Consider the following 19,776-nt stretch of genomic DNA (forward strand, 5'->3'; position numbering starts at 1 on the left):
ACTATTTTTTTAGAAGAAAATTAGTGTAAATCTCAAATTAGGTAAGATATGTATTTTGATCTATAGAGCTAGAAACATGGGTTTTGTTGTTATGATCAAGAAACACCAGGAGAGGTAATATTTGTACATCTTTTTTTTATTTAGGGACTTAAACACCTTATATTTTATTTGCTGACAATAATTCAACTAATTATTTTACAGACTGCAGCTGGAAATATAATTAATATGCTTTGGCAGCTAATGGAAAACAGTCTTGAAGAACTTAAGCTACTTCAAACAGTTCTTGTTCTTTTAACAACCAATACAGTAGTTCATGATGAGTCACTCTCTAAGGTAGGAAACCTGTTGTCAAAGTTTCTAAGTGCTTTGAGACAGTATTTGAATAAGCTCACTGAAAGAGGAAAGCCTGGTACTGTTTTTTTTTTTTAAAGATTTTATTTATTTATTTGTTAGAGAGAGACAGAGAAAGATCACAAGTAGGCAGAGGCAGAGAGAGAAGCGGGCTCCCTGCCGAGCAAGGAGCCCGATATGGGATTCGATCCCAGGACGCTAGGATCATGACCTGAGCCGAAGGCAGCCGCTTAACCAACTGAGCCACCCAGGCGTCCCAAGCCTGGTACTGTTTGTACCAAAAGCAACTTCCCTGTAGCTATCATGATAATGGACATTGCACATTAAAAACCACTGTGGCTTTATTTTCCCCAGATTAGAATTGAAATCAGGTTAGGTAATGGAGCAGAGCCTGTTGGGAATAAGAGAAAATTGGCAGAAAAATAGGAGTAGAGAGAAAAAAATATGTTTGGAGGTATCCATGTTCTCATTGCATTGGGTATGCCTGTGATAGCTGTTCTTCCCATCTTTTAAATTTTACATCTATGTGTTATGTAAGCCAGAGTGTTTACATCTCTTTCTTAAGTAGTTGGAAAAGTATCCTTTTGGCATTTATACTAGATAAAGCTGCATGTATGGTAGGGGTTTCTCATTTCTTCCCCATTCCTACCCTCTTTGGAACATGTTAACAGCTGTTCTATTATTTCACTCTTTAAAAAGTTTTTTTAAAACTATGAATTATTTCTAAAGAACAAAGTACATAGAATAATAATAAAGAAGAATCTTTAGTTAATCATTTATTGTTTAAGAAATTTGTTGGACTTTCAATAGTAGTTCCATTATAATTTGCATACCTTTAAAGATGGTTGGGTAATAAAGTAGAAAAGTGTACTATCACATTAAACTGTATATTCTCTTTCTAGAGAATATATCTATCTTCTTTAGTTATTCATTTGATGTTCTTTGGTCATAATGAGATTTTACTCATTTGCAAATAGCTTATTTTAAGCTACCTGCTATTTGATAAACATTTTATGTATTTTTGTGTATTCTTTTGTTGTATGTCATCTCCTTTGGTTTCTAGCTATCAAATTATTGTTCTGATACAATATATTTATGAGTTTATAAAATGCTGTCATTTAACCTACCAAAGCAATAAGAACTATTATAGTTTCAAATTAAATGCAGAGCTTGCTTTAGTATGTTGGTTAATTTGGAAATGGAATATTTTGGAATGAAAAGTGAAGTATAAAGAAATAATACAAAATTGAGTAATATGAAAGCTTCTATATAACATAAACCTTTCCTTTATGTTGAAATTTAAACAGTAATGCTGGTATAAAAAACCCATTTCCTTTAAAATTTTAATGTAATTAATATGATAAATATAATATTTAGACTACCATTATGTTTTCTCCAAACGTGGCTTCTTTACTAAAACTTTTGGGTGCTCGCTTTGGCAGCACATACACTAAAACTAAAACTTTTGGAAAATCACGTAGGAGGAAATTTTTGTGACCTTTAGGTAGAGATGCTTTAGGTAGATTAAAAAAAAAATCTGTGACCCATAAAAAAAGCCACAGAATGGGGGAAAATACTCAGAAATATCTCACAAAGGACTTTTATCTAGAGTGTATAAAAAAACTTTTACAACTCATTCATAAGATAATCACCCAAGACAAAAACAGACAATTTTTAAAAAAGATTTATGTATTTATTTGAGAGAAAGAGAGAGTGCTGAGTGGGGAGAGGGGCAGAGGGAAAGAATCTCAAGAAGACTTCTCATTGAGTGTGAAGCTGGATGCAGGGCTCGATCTCATAACCCTGATTTCCTAAGTGGAAATCAGGAGTCAGATGCATAACCAACTGAGCCACCCCAGCACCCCTGCACTATTTTTTTAATAGACCCTTGACAAAATAAGATGGCTATTGGATACATGGAAAGTGGCTCAACATCGAAAGTTATCAGGGAAAAACAAATTAAAACCACAGAGAGGTATCATTACACATCCATTAGAGTAGCTAAAATTGAAAAAGACCAACCATATCAAGTATTGCTGATGATGTGGGAAGATGCTGAATTCACACATACTGCTGGTAGGAGTGTAAAATCACTTTGGAGAACTAGCATTTTCTTTAAAAGTTTAACCTATACTTACTATATGATCCAGCCTTTTCACTTCTAATTACTTATCCAAGGTTAAGGAAAACACATGTCTTTACAAAGATTTGTATATGATATTCACAGCAGCTTTATTCACAATGGCTAAAAACTGGAAGCAACTCAGATATCCATTAGGAGATGAATGGATAAGCAAAATATTTGGTATGCCTATACTGTGAAATACTGTTCAGGAATCAAAAAGTACAAACTGCTGATTCAAAGAACAACATGGATAAATTTTATGAATATTACAAGTAAAAGAAACCAGACACGGAAACAGTGCATACTGAATGATGAAATGCTGTTTGTGGAAAATGCCAGTTTATCTGTAGTGAAAGAGGCAAGTTGGTGGTTGCCTGGAGCCAAAGGTGGAGGAAAAAGTGGAGCACAAAAGAACACAGGGAGACTTTTAGGGTGATGAAACTGTCTTATAACCCAATTGTGGCAGTAGTTTCATGGGCGACTATAACTATGAGAACTCACCAAATTAAATACCTTAAAGAGATACAGCTTATTGTATAAAACTGTACCTTAATCAACCTGAAGTTGATTTTTAAAGACTGCTTTAAAAAATTATAATTTTATTCATTTATATGCTTAGCATATTTATATAATATTTCTCCAGATGACTTAGTGATATAAAAAAGTTTGAATACTTGTTATTTGCAAAACAAGTCATTCTGGGGAAATAAAGCACAACACTTTTTTTTTAAAGATTTTATTTATTTGAGAGACAGAGATAGTAGGAGCAGGAGTAGGGAGGAGAGGGAGAAGCAGGCTCTCCGCTGAGCGGGGAGCCCAATGTAGGGCTTGATCCCAGGACCCTGGGATTGTGACCTGAGCCAAAGGCAGACGCTTAACCAACTGAGCCACGCAGGTGCCCCCATCACAGCACATTTTTATATGCATGTTAAAAGAACCAAGTTGTGGGGCTCCTGGGTGGCTCAGTGGGTTAAAGCCTCTGCCTTTGGCTCAGGTCATGATCCCAGGGTCCTGGGATCGAGCCCCACATCGAGCTCTCTGCTCCGCAGGGAGCCTGCTTCCTCCTCTCTGCCTGCCTCTCTGCCTAGTTGTGATTTCTCTGTCAAATAAATAAAATATTAAAAAAAATAAAATAAAATAAAAGAACCAAGTTGTGAAAGGCATGTTTCACATTATCTTACATAATCTTATGTGGCTGTATATTTACAGAGTTTGAATTATTTCAAAATCCAAGGATTTTAGTGGTTTTATTGTATATATAAGAGGGTGGGAATTTTAGTATCTGTGATTGAAACAGCCAAACAAATTACTTAGTTTTGGGTTACATCAAATAAATAGTTACTCTGTTCTTCAGTCCTGTTTCACTAAATGAAAATTGTTCTTTTAGGCAATTGTTCTTTGTTTTCGACTGCACTTTACAAAAGATAACATTACAAATAATACAGCTGCTGCTACAGTGCGACAAGTTGTTACTGTTGTTTTTGAGAGGATGGTTGCTGAAGATGAACGACACAGAGGTAGAGTGATAAAACTGGTTTCCTTTTCACAGTGTGTGGTTCTTTGATCCATGATTTCTCTTTTGGTTTTCAGTCTTTGCCCTGTGAACTTAGGTTGCCTAAAAACTAGAATACTTTAAAAAATGTATTTATTTTACAAATATTGTTATATTGACATTGGCAGTTCAAAAAACTAAATCCTCAACAGTATTATCACCCCAAGAATAAACTCTTTATTTTCCATGTTTATTTTTAATTATGCGTAATTTCATATTTTATATCAAATATCGCATTATATGTATTTTTAGCTAGACATTACATTGTATGAATTTTTCATGTTATTTTATTTCAATATTATTTAAAATTTTTTTTTAAAGATTTTATTTTTATTTATTTGACAGACAGAGATCACAAGTAGGCAGAGAGGCAGACAGAGAGAGAGAGAGAGAGAGAGGAGGAAGCAGGCTCCCCGCTGAACAGAGAGCCCAACTCGGGGCTCGATCCCAGGACCCTGAGACCATGACCTGAGCCGAAGGCAGAGGCTTAACCCACTGAGCCACCCAGGCGCCCCTATTTTAATTTTTTTAATAAAGATTTTATTTATTTGAGAGAGAGAGGGAGAGAAAGAGCAAGGGAGCATCAGTAGAGTAAGGGAGAGAGAGAAGCAGGCTCCCTGCTGAGCAGGGAGCCCAATGCGGGACTCAATTCCAGGACCCTGGGATAATGACCTGAGCCAAAGGCAGATGCTTAACCAACTGAGCTATGTGGGTGCCCTATAATTTAAATTTTAATGGATGTGCTACTTTTGTGGCTATTCTGAGTTTAATGAACTCGTTTCCTATTGGATACTTACATTGTGTTTAGTATTTAAGTACTCTTTTGAGTGTCCTCCTACATATTTTTTTCCATTTGAATGACTTCTTAAGGTAAATTTCCAAGAGTGGGTTTCCCTCACATGAATTTTAGTCTGTGCCTATTAGCATGTATTAATGAAGGATTTTATGTTATGTAAGATTATCTTTTCATATTTTCATTAGATACATTTATTGTAATTTTAAACATCTTTCTTTGTAATTTTTTAAAAAATTTCCTAAAAACTTAGGAATATGTCAGAGAGCTGAAGATACTGTTCCTGTTGTAGTTTTTATTTTTTTATTTATTTTTTTTAAAGATTTTATTTATTTGTTAGAGAGAGAGATCACAAGTAGGCAGAGAGGCAGGCAGAGACAGAGGGAGAAGCAGGCTCCCTGCTGAGCAAGGAGCCCGATATGGGACTCAACCCAGGACGCTGGGATCATGACCTGAGCCGAAGGCAGCCGCCCAACCAACTGAGCCACCCAGGCGTCCCCCTGTTGTAGTTTTTATAGTTTGATAGCTTTTAACTATAGAAATTATGTTTTATTCATTTGTTATTGGATGAAAAGTAAATTATTCCCCATGATTAGTTGAAAAGATCATAAGGTGCTACCATCATGAGCATCCTATCTGCTTATGTACCCAAGAAACAAAAGATTAAACTATCTTTCCCTTTTACACAGGGAAAATCCCTGAGAAATCCCCCCACCCCCAACTCTTAATATTTTGCTGTCTGTCATTTCATTTGAGGTTCTTTTGGTATTACCAATAAAAAATGGCAATACTGGTAAGTAATGGTAATGCGACCCATTCTAAAAATCTCTTTACTTTTGCTGAGGTTAACCGGTGGTCAGATTTTAAGTTTCAGGCATTCTTAATCTTTCGGTTTATTAGAATTTTTCCACTTAGTTTGGTGTATTGGTTTTTCTCAGGGTAAATGCAGGTTGAGTTCTAGAGTTTGAAATATTAAGGAATTAAAGTTATAGGGTAAAACTGCAGTTCTCCAGTTTGGATGTGTTATGTATTCATAACTTCAGTGTGATTCCTGGATTGGTAGTTTTAGCTGTGTGTCTCCAAAAACCAGTATCTCATTTAATACTTTCTAATAAGGAAGAAATACTTAGAACCTCATTTTTTTATTCAAATAGTCATTAAGTCAACATTTATTCAGAACAGGCTGTCGTAATTTACAGAAATGGTATCTTACTAGTATTCAAAGAAATGTTGAGTTAGGAAACAGCTTTCTAGCTGATGCTTAGCTAGTCAGTACCTATAGCTGATGTAGTAATTGTGGCAGATCATTGTTTGTATTTCTTTGGTGTTGGTTGTGATCTCTCTTTCATTCATGATTTTATTTATTTGGGTCCTTTCTCTTTTCTTTTTGATAAGTCTGCCAGGGGTTTATCAGTCTTACTAATTCTTTCAAAGAACCAGCTCCTAGTTTCATTGATTTGTTCTATTGTTTTTTGGTTTCTGTTTCATTGATTTCTGCTCTGATCTTTATGATTTCTCTTCTCCTGCTGGGTTTAGGCTTTCTTTGTTGTTCTTTCTTCTGGCCTGCCAGGTCTCTGTGGATAAGTCTGCTGCCAATCTAATATTTTTACCGTTGTATGTTACAGACTTCTTTTCTCGGGCTGCTTTCAGGATTTTCTCTTTGTCACTAAGACTTGTAAATTTTACTATTAGGTGATGGGGTGTGGACCTATTCTTGTTGACTTTGAGGGGGGGTCTCTGCATCTCCTGGATTTTGATGCTTGTTCCCTTTGCCATATTAGGGAAATTCTCTACAATAATTCTCTCCAATATACCTTATGCTCCCTTCTCTCTTTCTTCTTCTTCTGGAATCCCAATTATTCTAATGTTGTGTCATCTTATGGTGTCACTTATCTCTTGAATTCTCCCCTCATGGTCCAGTATTTGCTTGTCTCTCTTCTGCTCAGCTTCTTTATTCTCTGTCATTTGCTCTTCTATATCACTAATTCTCTCTTCTGCCTCATTTATCCTAGCAGTAAGAGCCTCCATTTTTTATTGCATCTCATTAATAGCTTTTTTGATTTCAACTTGGTTAGATTTTAGTTCTTTTATTTCACCAGAAAGGACTTTTATCTCTCTGGAGATTTCTAATATTTTCTCTAATATTTTCCATGCCTTTTTCGAGCCTGGCTAGAACCTTGAGAATCATCATTCTGAACTCTAGATCTGACGTATTACCTATGTCCGTATTGATTAGGTCCCTAGCCTTCGGTACTGCCTCTTGTTCTTTTTTTTGTGTGAGTTTTTCCGCCTTGTCATTTTGTCCATATAAGAATATATGAAGGAGCAAATAAATACTAAAAGGGTGGCAAAGACCCCAGGAAAATGTGCTTTAACCATATCAGAAGAGACCCCAAATCGTGGGGGGAAGAAGGGGATAAAAAAGTTCAGAAAATAAAAAAGAAAAAGAAAACAAATAAAGAAAAAAATATATATGTATATTAGACTAATGACTAGAACAGGGTCACCCACTTAATTTTCAGAGTATTTTGGTCTCTTAGAAGAACCTACCTTCCAAAATTTTAAAGAATGAAAACATATATAAGGGTAAACACAATAAAGGGATGGAATATGCCTATAAAGGTAAAAAAATTTTTTTTTTAATTTCTAAAAAAGGAGTTAATAAAGTAAGTTGGTTGGGAGACTACAGAAAAAGAACGTGGAGAAAATTTGCTCAAGCTGGAGACTAGAACAAGCCCGGAGCTAGATTTAGGGTTTATTTTGATCTATTAGAAGATGTTGTACCCCAGATTTTTTAGAAGAAAAAACCTTATGTGTATACAAAAAATAAAGTTAGATACAATGAAGGATAAAATATGAGTATAATAAGGGGCGCCTGGGTGGCTCAGTGGGTTAAGCCTTTGCCTTCAGCTCAGGTCATGTTCTCAGGGTCGTGGGATCGAGCCCCACATCCGGCTCTCTGCTCGGCAGGGAGCCTGCTTCCTCCTCTCTCTCTGCCTGCTTCTCTGCCTACTTGTGATCTCTGCCTGTCAAAGAAATAAATAAAATCTTTAAAAAAATTTTTTTTAAAAATATGACTATAATAAGGTTTAAAAAAGATTATTTTTTTATGAAAGGTATTGTTAAGATAAACTAGTTAAAAAACATTAAAAGAGGAAAGGGTAAAAGTTAAAAAAATTTAGCAGAAGAAAAATAATAAAACTAAAAAAATTAACTGAAGACTAAAGAGTCATGGGGAGAAAGCCATGAATTCCATGCTTTGCTTTCTCCTCCTCTGGAATTCAGCTGTTCTTGGTAAGTGAATTTGGTCTTGGCTGGATTTCTTGTTGATCTTCAGGGAGAGGGACCTGTTGTAATGATTCTCAAGTGTCTTTGCCTGAGGCAGAATTGCACCACCCTTACCAGGGGCCGGCCTAAGTAATCCTAAGTAATCCGCTCAGGTTCACTTTGGGGAGCTTTTGTTCCCTGAACTCTTTCCGTAGAGTTCCCAGAGGACGGGAATGAAAATGGTGGCCTCCCAATCTCCAGCCTGGAGGAGCCGAGAGCTCCGGGTCCCACTCCTCAGTGCACCCTCAGAGAAAAGCGCTCAATCACTCCCATTTCCCTGGCCTCCAGCTGCGCTCTGAGCTCACCCAGCCTGTGACCAAGTGTCTCTGTCTCTAGTACAGAACTCCACCTGGAGTCTCCGAACCCCGCAGATCTCTGAGCTCCCCCAGGGTGTGTGTGTTATGCCCGAGTTTTCCCGTCCGAGAGACCACCAAGGAGCCAAGCATGGATGCAATCACACGAGGGTTTATTTGATAAGCTTAAGCTTGGGCTCAAGTATACCCGGCACAGCGGAGTAGGGACTTGGACCCCGAGCTTAGTTAAGGCAGGGGTATTTATGGGTTCCTGTTACTAAAGCAGGGTGGGGATTCCTGGAACCAAAGCAGGGTGGGGGTTACTAAAGCAGAGTTGGGGAAAGTTCAGCCCTTGGGCACAGGGGTCTGAGATGGCTGCGTAGCTAAGCTTATGGCTGTACTTACGCTAAGGCTAAACCTGAGGTGGGATGGCCCTAATTTTCTCTGCCTCCACATTTCCCCCTGAACAATTTTGACCCTTAAATCTTTAAGGTTGTTTTTTTTTTTGTTTTTTTTTTTTTGTTTTTTTTTTAAAGATTTTATTCTATTTATTTGACAGTGAGAGAGAGAGATCATAAGTAGGCAGAGAGGCAGGCAGAGAGAGGAGGAAGCAGGCTCCCTGAGGAGCAGAGAGCCTGATGTGGGGCTCGATCCCAGGACCCCGAGACCTGAGCCGAAGGCAGTGGCCTAATCCACTGAGCCACCCAGGCGCCCCCATCTTTAAGGTTGTTGAAGGTGGAAGGTCTCATGTTCTCTGACTTCTTCCTGCTGAATAGGGGTGTAGAGTTGTCCCTGCCTACTCTCTGGGCAGCATTGATCAGTTGGGGAATGTATAGGGGAGTTATGAAAGACAGAGGCAGCTGAGTCCAGGGGTTTAAATCAATCATTAAAGGAGAGAGGGACTGTTTAAATTGCTAACCTGAGTAGGTCAGAACCCAAGAAATATTTTGTCACAATCTGGAACATCAAGATGGCTGCACTTATGTCAGGGCTAGACTCAAGGTGGGTACAGCCTTGTTTTTCTTGGCTTCCACAGTGTCTCCCTGGGTCTTGTGGGGACCTCACTCACAGAGTAGTAGCCTGTGCCATGGATTACGGTTCAAGGTAACTCCGAGTTGAGAGCTCACTCCTCGGCTCTGTCTCTGTAGCTGGCTTCCCTGCTCTAATACCTTGAGCTCTGCGACACTCAGACACCCCGATCCTTCTGTGAGCCCCTGGGACCTGGGGCCACACTGACCCCGCGTGGGCTTCACCCCAGTTTAGCCTCTGGAGCAATGTCCCTCAGTGGAGCAGACTTTTAAAAGTTCTGATTTTGTGCTTGTTTTTCCGCCGCTTGCTGGGAGCTGGCCCCCTCCCCCCCCCCCGCCCCGCGGTCTATCTTCCCATCGCTTTGGATTCACTTCTCCACTGGTCCTACCTTGCAGAAAGTGGTCGATTTTCTGTTTCTAGAATTGTTGCTGTTCTTCTCTTCAATCTCCCATTGGATTTGTAGGTGTTCACAATGGTTAGATAAGCTATCTAGCTGACCTCCTGCTACCTGATGTCCTCTCAGCTTGCTACTTCTCTGCCATCTTGACTCCTCCCCCAACTTGTGGCAGATCAAGCAGTTAATTCTTCCCTTTATACTGAGATGATATAGGAATTAACCATGTGGTAAACTTCTATGTACTTGATATTTAAAGGCACATTCAAAGATCATGTGAATTTCAACTCCATAAAATAAAGGGATTGGGAAAAGGGACAGTGGGAAAATCCAATGTATGGATAAAGATGCTAAACTTATTAAAATGACATAAGGTAGTAAAGAGTAGTTTTTATGGCAATCTGTATAACAATAAATTCCTAATGTTTTTTCCCATTTTGGAGGCATAATACTGAGCCTACATTTAAAAAATGTTTATAATTTCACAAACATGTATTTATTTTAAATAGTATATATGATTTATTAAAGTCATTATAAACCCCTGAAACCCATCTTATTTTGATTGCAGATATTATAGAACAACCAGTACTGGTCCAAGGAAATAGTAACAGAAGATCTGTCAGCACCCTCAAACCTTGTGCTAAAGATGCATATATGCTTTTCCAGGTATTTCAGTTGATAAAAGTGATTTTATTATAGAATATAGTTTTGTGTGAATTTTTGATTTTGGAATTTTATATCTGATTTAATTTTTCAAGTGTTAGTTTTTTAATTGTCAAATTTTAAAGGGTCAAAAGTAGTATTTCGAAAATGTTCTAAAACATTAAAGGGCATCTATAGATTAAGCCCAGAACTAGAAAGAGAGGAGTATTAGGGATGACTAGAAAATAATTTCTGTAACATAAAAATTTAACTGGTAAGTCTTTGGTCTAACACTGTAATTTTATATACAAATACCTGATTTTCATGTTACTTGTCTTGAATATATCTTTTAAGTAAAATAAGATTTATCTGCCCTGAACATTTTACTAATTTTTATTAAAGGGTTATTTTAAGTGGTTTTTCATTAAAAGACTCAACTATTTATCTGTGTACCTTATGTATTGTTAATAGTTATGTGATTCTTTTAAAGTTTACTTATATAATCAAGTATATGGTTTTTTAGAATTGAATTACCAATCTTAGTTTCTAAGGAGTAAAAACAACTATATAAGAAGAGATAACTTTTAAAAATTTTATTAATTTTGAAAAGCATGTTTCATTCCAGCATGTGAATGTTTTATTTATTTTTCATTTATTTTTTTACTTATTTTCCCAGGACCTTTGTCAGTTGGTTAATGCTGATGCCCCTTACTGGCTAGTAGGCATGACAGAAATGACTCGAACATTTGGCCTTGAATTACTTGAGTCAGTCCTGAATGATTTTCCACAAGTCTTTTTACAAGTAAGCTATTTGTAGTATCTTGCAACAAAATAAATCATACTTTTTTCACAGATATTTTCCAAGAAATTACCATGTATTCTTTTTCCTGAGAGGATTGAAAGAATTACAGTGTTAGACTTTAGACGTGGTAATTTAGTGTTATCTTACATTATTGTAGTGCCCTAGCACTTTGAGATTTTAACATTAGAAGGAATTCCTAGAGACCATCTAGTGAGGCATTTCCCAATCTCTGGGTGTATGAGGGAATTTGGTATGTGAGCTATTTATTATAATATTTAAAAACTGAAAAATTGTTACTGATTTTTATTTGATTATATGTAGCTATGTGCTTTTGGATAATTCAAATGGAAAAAAGAAGTCCCAGACTTTAAAATAATCATGCAGCATGCTTGGCGGCTTAGTTGAGGAGCATGTGACTCTTGATCTTGGGGTCTTGAGTTTGATCTCCATGGTGGGTGTAGAGATTGAAGAGATAAAAACTTAAAAAAAAAATAGTGACTATGCTTGTCGTTGAGTTGTTTTTTTTTTTTTTAAATCAGCTTGTTGTGTTCTGTTCAAGCAATCTAAGTAGAACAAAATATTAGGTTAATTATTAAATCTTTCATGCTTGGGGGGGCCTGGGTGGCTCAGCGTGTTAAAGCCTCTGCCTTTGGCTCAAGTCATGATCCCAGGGTCCTGGGATTGAGCCCTGCATTGGGCCCTCCTCTCAGCAGGGTGCCTGCTTTCCCCCCACACCCCCCCTCCCCTGCCTGCCTCTTTGCCTACTTGTGATCTCTGTCAAATAAATAAATAAGATCTTTAAAAAAAGAAAACTTCCATGCCTGAATGGAATAGTTATCTTGGCAAAGTAAAATTAATGAATTATAGAACATATTTTATTTATCTGGTTTTCTTTCAGCAGCCTATTTTAAATGCTTTAGCTGTTTGAATTTGTGTAATCTGTTTTCTTTCTTCTCTTCTTTGTTTTGAATTGCTAGTGTTCTACCAAAACCACAGTTCCTAATAATAAATCACTTAATTCCAAATCATTAAGTGTTCCTTTTTAAATTAGATTTTTTGAAATAGTGATGACCATTTTGATCTTACACTCTGAAAGAGCAACACTAATTTCATAATTGTGTGTAAACTGTAGAATAATAAACTAAACATGTAATAAAGCTGTATTATCCATACTGATTATTAATGTTTTATTTGCCAGTAAGACTGTTTTAAAAGTATTAAGTACAAACTAAATTAATTCTTTTTTTTTTTTATCTTTGCAAATAGCACCAAGAGTTTAGTTTCCTTCTCAAAGAAAGGGTATGTCCTCTTGTGATAAAACTCTTTTCTCCAAATATAAAGTTCAGACAAGGTTCCAGCTCTTCATCTTCTCCAGCACCAGTTGAAAAACCATATTTTCCTATCTGCATGCGTTTGCTGAGAGTAGTATCTGTTCTAATTAAGCAATTTTACAGCCTTTTGGTAAGTGCTAATTTTCATGTGTGTTTGTATGTGTAATTGCACGTAGTGCTCTTTTTAAATGATGATTTATTATAATGCATTCAGCTTTTTCACTTCAGAATTTCTTTTAAAGTATTTATAGGTATTTTCCTAGTTATTCTTATGGCTTTATTCTATCCTTTCTTAGCTTTTTGCTTATGTTTTATATAGTATTTTTAATGTATGTCAGGGGGAGTCATGGCCTTTGATCTGAGGCAGCATAGAATTTGTGGCTTGGAAATTCGGCTTATTAGCAAATTATCTCATATGAAGGATAATTAAAATTTTAGTATCTTCAATTTATGCTGCTTTTGTTTATACTATTTAATGTATCTTAACAAATTAAAGCAAAGAAGTTAAAAATTTGGTGAACTCTAGGATTAGAAATCAACTGTTCTGACTTCTAGTCCAGTATTGTATTTATTTTGCATAAATTTATGAATGCAGGATATGTTGTGATACTCCTTATCATAATATATCAATGTAATATTTTTTAGAGGAAATGGTGTATTATACTTCTTTTTAGTTTTATGTTATGTGAAATTCATCCTTGTACAGTTAGCTAGTTTGTATCCTAATCTTAATTAAGAGGAATAATTGGTTATTGATAATTATGAAATAGTTAACTATATAAATTTATAATACTTCTAACACTGTGAGCAGTCGATATGCTAAATATTAGAGCTAACCATCAACTTTACAAACCAATAGATAAGTTTATACTGTGGAGAGCTTTTTAAAATAAAGGGCTTTTAAAAATACTTATGGGCACCTGGGTGGCTCAGTGGTTTAAGCCGCTGCCTTCGGCTCAGGTCATGATCTCAGGGTCCTGGGATCGAGTCCCGCATCGGGCTCTCTGCTCCACGGGGAGCCTGCTTCCCTCTCATTCTCTCTCTGCCTGCCTCTCTGCCTACTTGTGATCTCTCTCTGTCAAATAAATAAATAAAATCTTTAAAAAAAAATACTTATGATAAACATGTCATAGATTTTCTTTTCATATTCCAAATCCATTTATGCACAATGTATTTAGAAATCATCTTTATAAGCATTGTAGTTACAATTATTTCTGGTCACACAAAGTATACCTAACCTATAGTACCCATTGATGTATTTAATGTAGAAGTACTTGTAGGAAATCAAATCACTTCAAACGAATTGCTATTTATTGGGGACACCATTGTTATCAGAGTTGGGTGCCAGAGGTTTAAGAGTCTTTTGGTACACTCATAATTGTTGGCTTGGACTTTTTTTGTTCCACCAAAATTAATAACATATAATTGAATATTTAAGTACATAAGTTTGTGAATTTACTTTAGTTCATAGCTTCATCTTTCTCTGTAAGGATTAACTTTTAAAAATTGCAGTGTTCCTCTCAACATTTATGGTATTTGATATAATTTTCAATAATTATATTTAATTGAAAAAACAGTACTTTTTTGTCTAATTATATACAATTGAAATGGAGGGAAATTTTTTGAGTCTTTACATAGATTAACTTCTGACAGTTTTGAAAGGACTCCTGGCACTTGCTGAAAATAAATGAAAAGTAGCTTAATTTCTTCCAGAGATGGAGAGCTTTTACCTGTCACCTATTACATATTCTGAGTTATATCTATTTATAGTCTGTTTCAGTCCACAAAGAAACTTTTTAAAAATATAAACCAGAGTGACATCAGCAAAATGTTGGAAATATGAAGCTGAGCCCCTCTGTCCCCACAGAGACACCAGGTTAACAGTACATAGATTTACCTCTGTGAGAACTTACCAGTTGAGAGGTTATAGCCCAGGCAAGTGTAAGGCGAAGCAGAGAGGTTCATTAGAGTGGGTAGGAAATCTCCCTGCACTTAGCTGCATACCCCATCTCACTCATTACAGAGCACAGCATGGTGTGATCAGGAGAAAACTCCCAACCTATGGTTTCTCCTTTAGATTGCAGAAAGATGAAATGTGCATCCTCCATTCTAACTTTTTTTGGGGTATGCTAACTGGTTTTTGTCTCACCTGATTCTTGGAGCACTGATGAGAAAGATAGCAGCACCCTTGGGCCTGCTCAGAACAAAGGCAAGTCCTGCAGCTTGCTGCTGCCCAGAGAGTGTAATACTGCAGACATACACCAGGGGGAGCGCCTAAATAGAAACAAGGAAATGTCTTCAGTTGGGAAGTTACACACACACAAGCCCAGAGGAAATAAACAAATGGACAGAAGAGGTTTGAGAGGATCCCTGACTGATTGGTGAAGGTCTTTCCCTAAAGACTAAAAGAGTTGGCCTTTTCCAAATGCCCAGATTTCAACAACAACAACAACAATAACAAGGCATACCAAGAAACAGGGAAACATGGCCCAATTCAAGGAAAAAAATTAATCTCCAGAAAGTAACCATAAAGTAATGGAGGTCAGTGAGTTACCTCACAAAGATTCAGAATAATCATAAAGATGCTGACTGAACTAAAAGAATACAGACAACTAAAATTAAATCAAGAAAGTGGTGTATGAACAAAATGAGAATAACAATAAAGAGATAGAAACTATAAAGAAGGATAAAACAAACAAACAAAAAAGAAGGATAAAACAAATCTAAAGCAGAAGAATATAGTAACTGAATTAAAGAATGCACTAGAGGGGATCAATAGTAGACTAGATCAGTAGATTAGAAGAATCAACAAGCTTGAAGACAAGTCATTTGCAATTACCAGATTAGGGGAGCAAAAAAAAAAAAAAGAAGAAGAAGAAGAAGAAGAAGAATGAAGAGCCTGTAAGAGACTTACGGCATACCATCCAGCAGACCAAGATACACACGTCTAGCAAAAACGCACTGGGTTATACTCTCACACTCATAACTCCTCATCCGTGAGACATAATGGATTTTTGCCCACATCAGCCAATTCTCTGACAGTCAGATATTCTACATTTTAATTCAATTCTGACACTAACCACAGTTAGCATAGACCCTACAGTTAAGGACTCAGTTCCACAAGATTACCCCCTATTGCAGATGCCAATTGTTAGTAGTATGTTGCCCACTTACCCACAAATTCTAACTTGGCTATATATGGGAAGTTCCCACAGCCTCCTCTTTGGGTTTCCTAGGAAAACAGTTTACTTACTATTGTCTGTTTATTACAAAGGATATTTTAAAGGATACTACTGATAGGCAGATGAAGAGCAGGGTCTGGAAAAGTCCCAAGAGCAGGAGCCTCTGTCTCCATGAAGTTGGAGTGTGCAACTCTCTTGGCATGTATATGTGTTCCTCAACCTGGAAGCTCCCCAAACTCTGTACTTTTAGGATTTTTACGGTAGTTCTCCTCAGGTAGGCATGACTGATTATTAACTCAGTTTCTACCATTTTCCCTTCTCCAAAGAATGAAGGGCGGGGCTGAAAATCTGAAGCTTCTTATTATGATTGTTTTTTCTGGTATCCAGCCCCTCTCCTGTAATCCATTAAGAATTGCCTCATTAGAATGGAAGATACTTTTCACCTAGGACATTCCAAGAGACTTAGGAGCTCTGTGTCTGATGCTCTGATCACTCAGGAAATTATGGGGATTTTAGGAGCTCTGTGTCAGAAACCAGGAGCAGAGACCAATATATATATATTTTCTTAGTACTTTACAATACATTATGGGAGTCTCAGATGAGGAAAGAAAGGGGCAGAGAGCCTATTTGAAGTAATGGCTAAAAACTTCCCAATTTTGAAGAAGGAAAGGAACATATAAATTCATGAAGCTCAGAGAATTATAACTAGGATTAATCCAAAGGGAGCTATATCAAGACCCATTTTAATTAAGCTGTTAAAACTTACAGAGAATCTTTAGAGCTGCAAAAGAAAAGTGACTTGTCATGTGCAAGGGAACACTCATAAGACTCAGTAGATTTCTCAGACCTAATCTGTAACCCTTAAGGTAGTAGTATTTGGAGATGGAGTCCTTGGGAGGTAATTAGGGTTAGACGAGGTTATGCAGGTAGAGCCATCATGATGGCGCTAGTGACCTTATATGAAGGGACACTAGAGGGCTTTCTTGCTCTATCTGCCGTGTGAGAACACAGTGACAAGGCAGCTGTCTGCAAGCTAGGAGGAGAGCTTTCACACAAACCCAATGATGCTGGCACCCTGATCTCAGACTTCTAGCTTCCAGAACTGTGCCAAATAAATTTCTGTTATTTAAGCCACCCAGTCTGTGGTCTTTTGTTGTAGTATCCCAACAGACTAAGAACTTGGTTTCTGTCCACTGGTTGTCTTATGTAGCAGTTCATCTGGTGACTTTGTCAGAGATACAGATAGCTTATTCTTCTTCAGAATTTTGGTTTTGGATGAAATTTCTGTTTTTGAGTGCATTTATTTTAGACACTGTACAAAGTGCTTTACATATATTAATTCATTTAGACTTTACTACAGCTAAAAAAAATGAGACTTGGGATATTTATGTAATTTGCCTGAGATTATACCTTCTAAGCCACAGAGCTGGGATGTTAATGAATTCTTTTAGACCCCAAAACCCTTGCTCTTAATTCCAGTGCATTTTACTACTTCTCTGTTTTCTTAGTTCTCATTTCTTTTCTCTTCAAGCCTGCTAATGCCAATTTTATATATTCTATCAGACTTTATTGTGTCCTAAGCCAGCAGTTATATTATGTATATAATCTGTTAGAAATCCATGTGACGCTGTGATTAGAATTGCTACCAGGATGACTTTGATTAAAGCACCAATTGTCTCTTGACTACTATGCTTTACCAAAAAGACTAGGAATTCAGAAACATTTATCACCCTTCATGCTTATAATGGAGTTCATGAAGTATCTTCATGCCACAAGGAATTGGACTTGGGCCATAGATGCCAATCTTAATACCTGTTTTCCTATGAGTTCAGCCTCTTGGGGGAGAAGGCTTAACAGATTCACAGTAGGCACCCTCCATTGATGTCCTTGATTGAGAACAGTGCAGTGACCTCAGCGCAAGTTCTGTGATCAGACTTTCACACTTGGCAAGGAGGGAGGAAGGGAACAAAGTTCCAGACCTCAGGAGAGAGTCTCTCCTTTACCCAGATCACAAGGTTTTAGTGGCTACAATATAAATTTATTGTTTGATTTGTGCTGTAGTTTGTCTCCCACAGGAGAGAAAGTGATACACTCTTCAAGGCAAATTTTTTAACAGTATTTCCTTTGGCTGTGATATAATGATGTTTCTGAGAGTCTTTGTTTCCTGGCCTCATAATCTAGCTGATGAGGCTTCAATTCTACCACATACATACTTCATTTTTCACTCTAAAGTAGGTAGTGTCCATTTGGAGGATGCACTAATGTTAAAACTCTAGTAGACACAACTTGTACAGTGAGTCACCAGCATGATTCTTTTTCTGTTCTTTACTAAAAGGATCATTTGTTTAATAGAAAAAATCATGTGCTCTGCATTTGCATGAATTTTATCATGTTTAGGGGATGTTTTTATTCTTACAGTTTTCTGATTTGATTTCTCCAAAAGATATAGATAATTTTATCCTTTATTTATAAGAAGGTTATGTACCTTGTCATCCACTCAGTTGGTGGATAAAGAAGCTGAACCTATCTGATTTCTGATCTAGTGCTTTTCAGCTGTCTTATGATTAGAACATTGCTAAACCTCTGTTTTATGACTTCTCCAATCATAGCTGTCCACAGATAAAGTTTTTAATTATCCCTCCTGCTTTCATGATTATGTCCTGATTTTAAGCATTCAGTTAACAATACTGAAAGGCATTAGAGAATACCAGCTGCTAAGACTTTGGGAGAACATCCTCTTGCCCCACGTGATGCTCGCTCATTTCAGAATACCCCTGGCTAATTCGTCCCAGAAGGTGCCACAGTAAAAGGAGGGTCCAGTTTGGCTTAGTAATCACAATGTCAGGTTCTTAGCTCCCACATGTCCTGTTGTGTCCTCAGTTAGTGTACAAACAGAAGTAATCCATTGACTGTTGAAAAAGCTGGTTACTTTTTTTTTTGGTTGTTTATTCATTTATCAGACATTTAATACATAATGGTGAAAATGTGCTTCAGACATTTTTTTTACAAAGAACTTGCAGAGGAGATGGTTTATATTGTTAGTAATGGTAATGATAACTAATACTTAACAAAGCAAAGCTATGTACCAGGCCTTGTTCTAAATACTTTATGTATCATTTTACCTGTCAACGGCTACAGATTCCTTGTTTTCCTACTAGAAAATATATATTAAACGTGCTTAGGCTTATTGCCTCTTTGTTTAAGCAGCAAAAGAACATACAGGAAAACGTGGTGTTAATGAAGAGTAGAGCATACATCCTATTAGCAGTTTATATGATATATGCTACCTGCCAGGAGTGAGAGTGGTGTGATGGTGCATAGTGCTTTTGAAAGAACAAGGTTAAAAGGTTAACCATGAGAGTAGATCACTTGTATGTTTTCAGGGATGTAGAGAGAGACTGATTTTTTTTATTGTTAGCTTTTTCCTGTATAGTCAGCTTTTTTCTCTACTCTCCATTAAGAATTTTAATTTATTTAAAATTGGAAGATTTTACTGGTTTGTGCGTAACACTAAGAACAAGAATGTAATTTATAAATTCTGATCTTAAGTTTAAAAATATTATTATTTAAAAATCTTTTTAGGTAACTGAATGTGAGATATTTCTTTCACTTCTGGTGAAATTTCTGGATGCAGATAAACCACAGTGGTTACGAGCTGTTGCAGTAGAGTCAATACACAGACTCTGTGTGCAGCCTCAGCTCTTAAGGTAAAACCTCAGCAATATTTTGTTAAATAGATAGGGTAATGTTTGCTAGTAGGAAGAGTTTAAGTATTTATTCCCAAATATTAGTGATTTCTAAACAAAGAAAATTGGTTATTGTATGTAAATGGAGTGGTAGTGGTGTGTGTGTGTAAAACAGCTGAGCAGTGGGCAAAAAAATAGGGGTAGTAATTGTCATCAATCCAAATTTATTGGTTAATATGGCCAAGATGATTTTTATTTTTTATAACATT

The 19,776-nt window shown here is 36.6% G+C and overlaps 1 protein-coding gene across 5 annotated transcripts in view; it reads left to right on the forward strand.

Annotated features, from left to right (window-relative positions):
• Positions 1-19,776, forward strand: part of MON2 (MON2 homolog, regulator of endosome-to-Golgi trafficking) — a 108,907-nt gene that overhangs the window by 26,773 nt on the left and 62,358 nt on the right. For all 5 annotated transcript variants that reach the window (XM_046011517.1, XM_046011519.1, XM_046011518.1 and 2 more), the window contains exons 4-9: positions 202-333; positions 3,864-3,993; positions 10,433-10,530; positions 11,183-11,308; positions 12,575-12,769; positions 19,404-19,528. In XM_046011517.1, the coding sequence (XP_045867473.1) occupies positions 202-333; positions 3,864-3,993; positions 10,433-10,530; positions 11,183-11,308; positions 12,575-12,769; positions 19,404-19,528 (806 nt within the window). The remainder of the gene's footprint in view (positions 1-201; positions 334-3,863; positions 3,994-10,432; positions 10,531-11,182; positions 11,309-12,574; positions 12,770-19,403; positions 19,529-19,776) is intronic.

This window comes from Meles meles, chromosome 7 (genome assembly GCF_922984935.1).
Source record: "Meles meles chromosome 7, mMelMel3.1 paternal haplotype, whole genome shotgun sequence".
Classification (NCBI taxonomy): Eukaryota; Metazoa; Chordata; class Mammalia; order Carnivora; family Mustelidae; genus Meles; species Meles meles.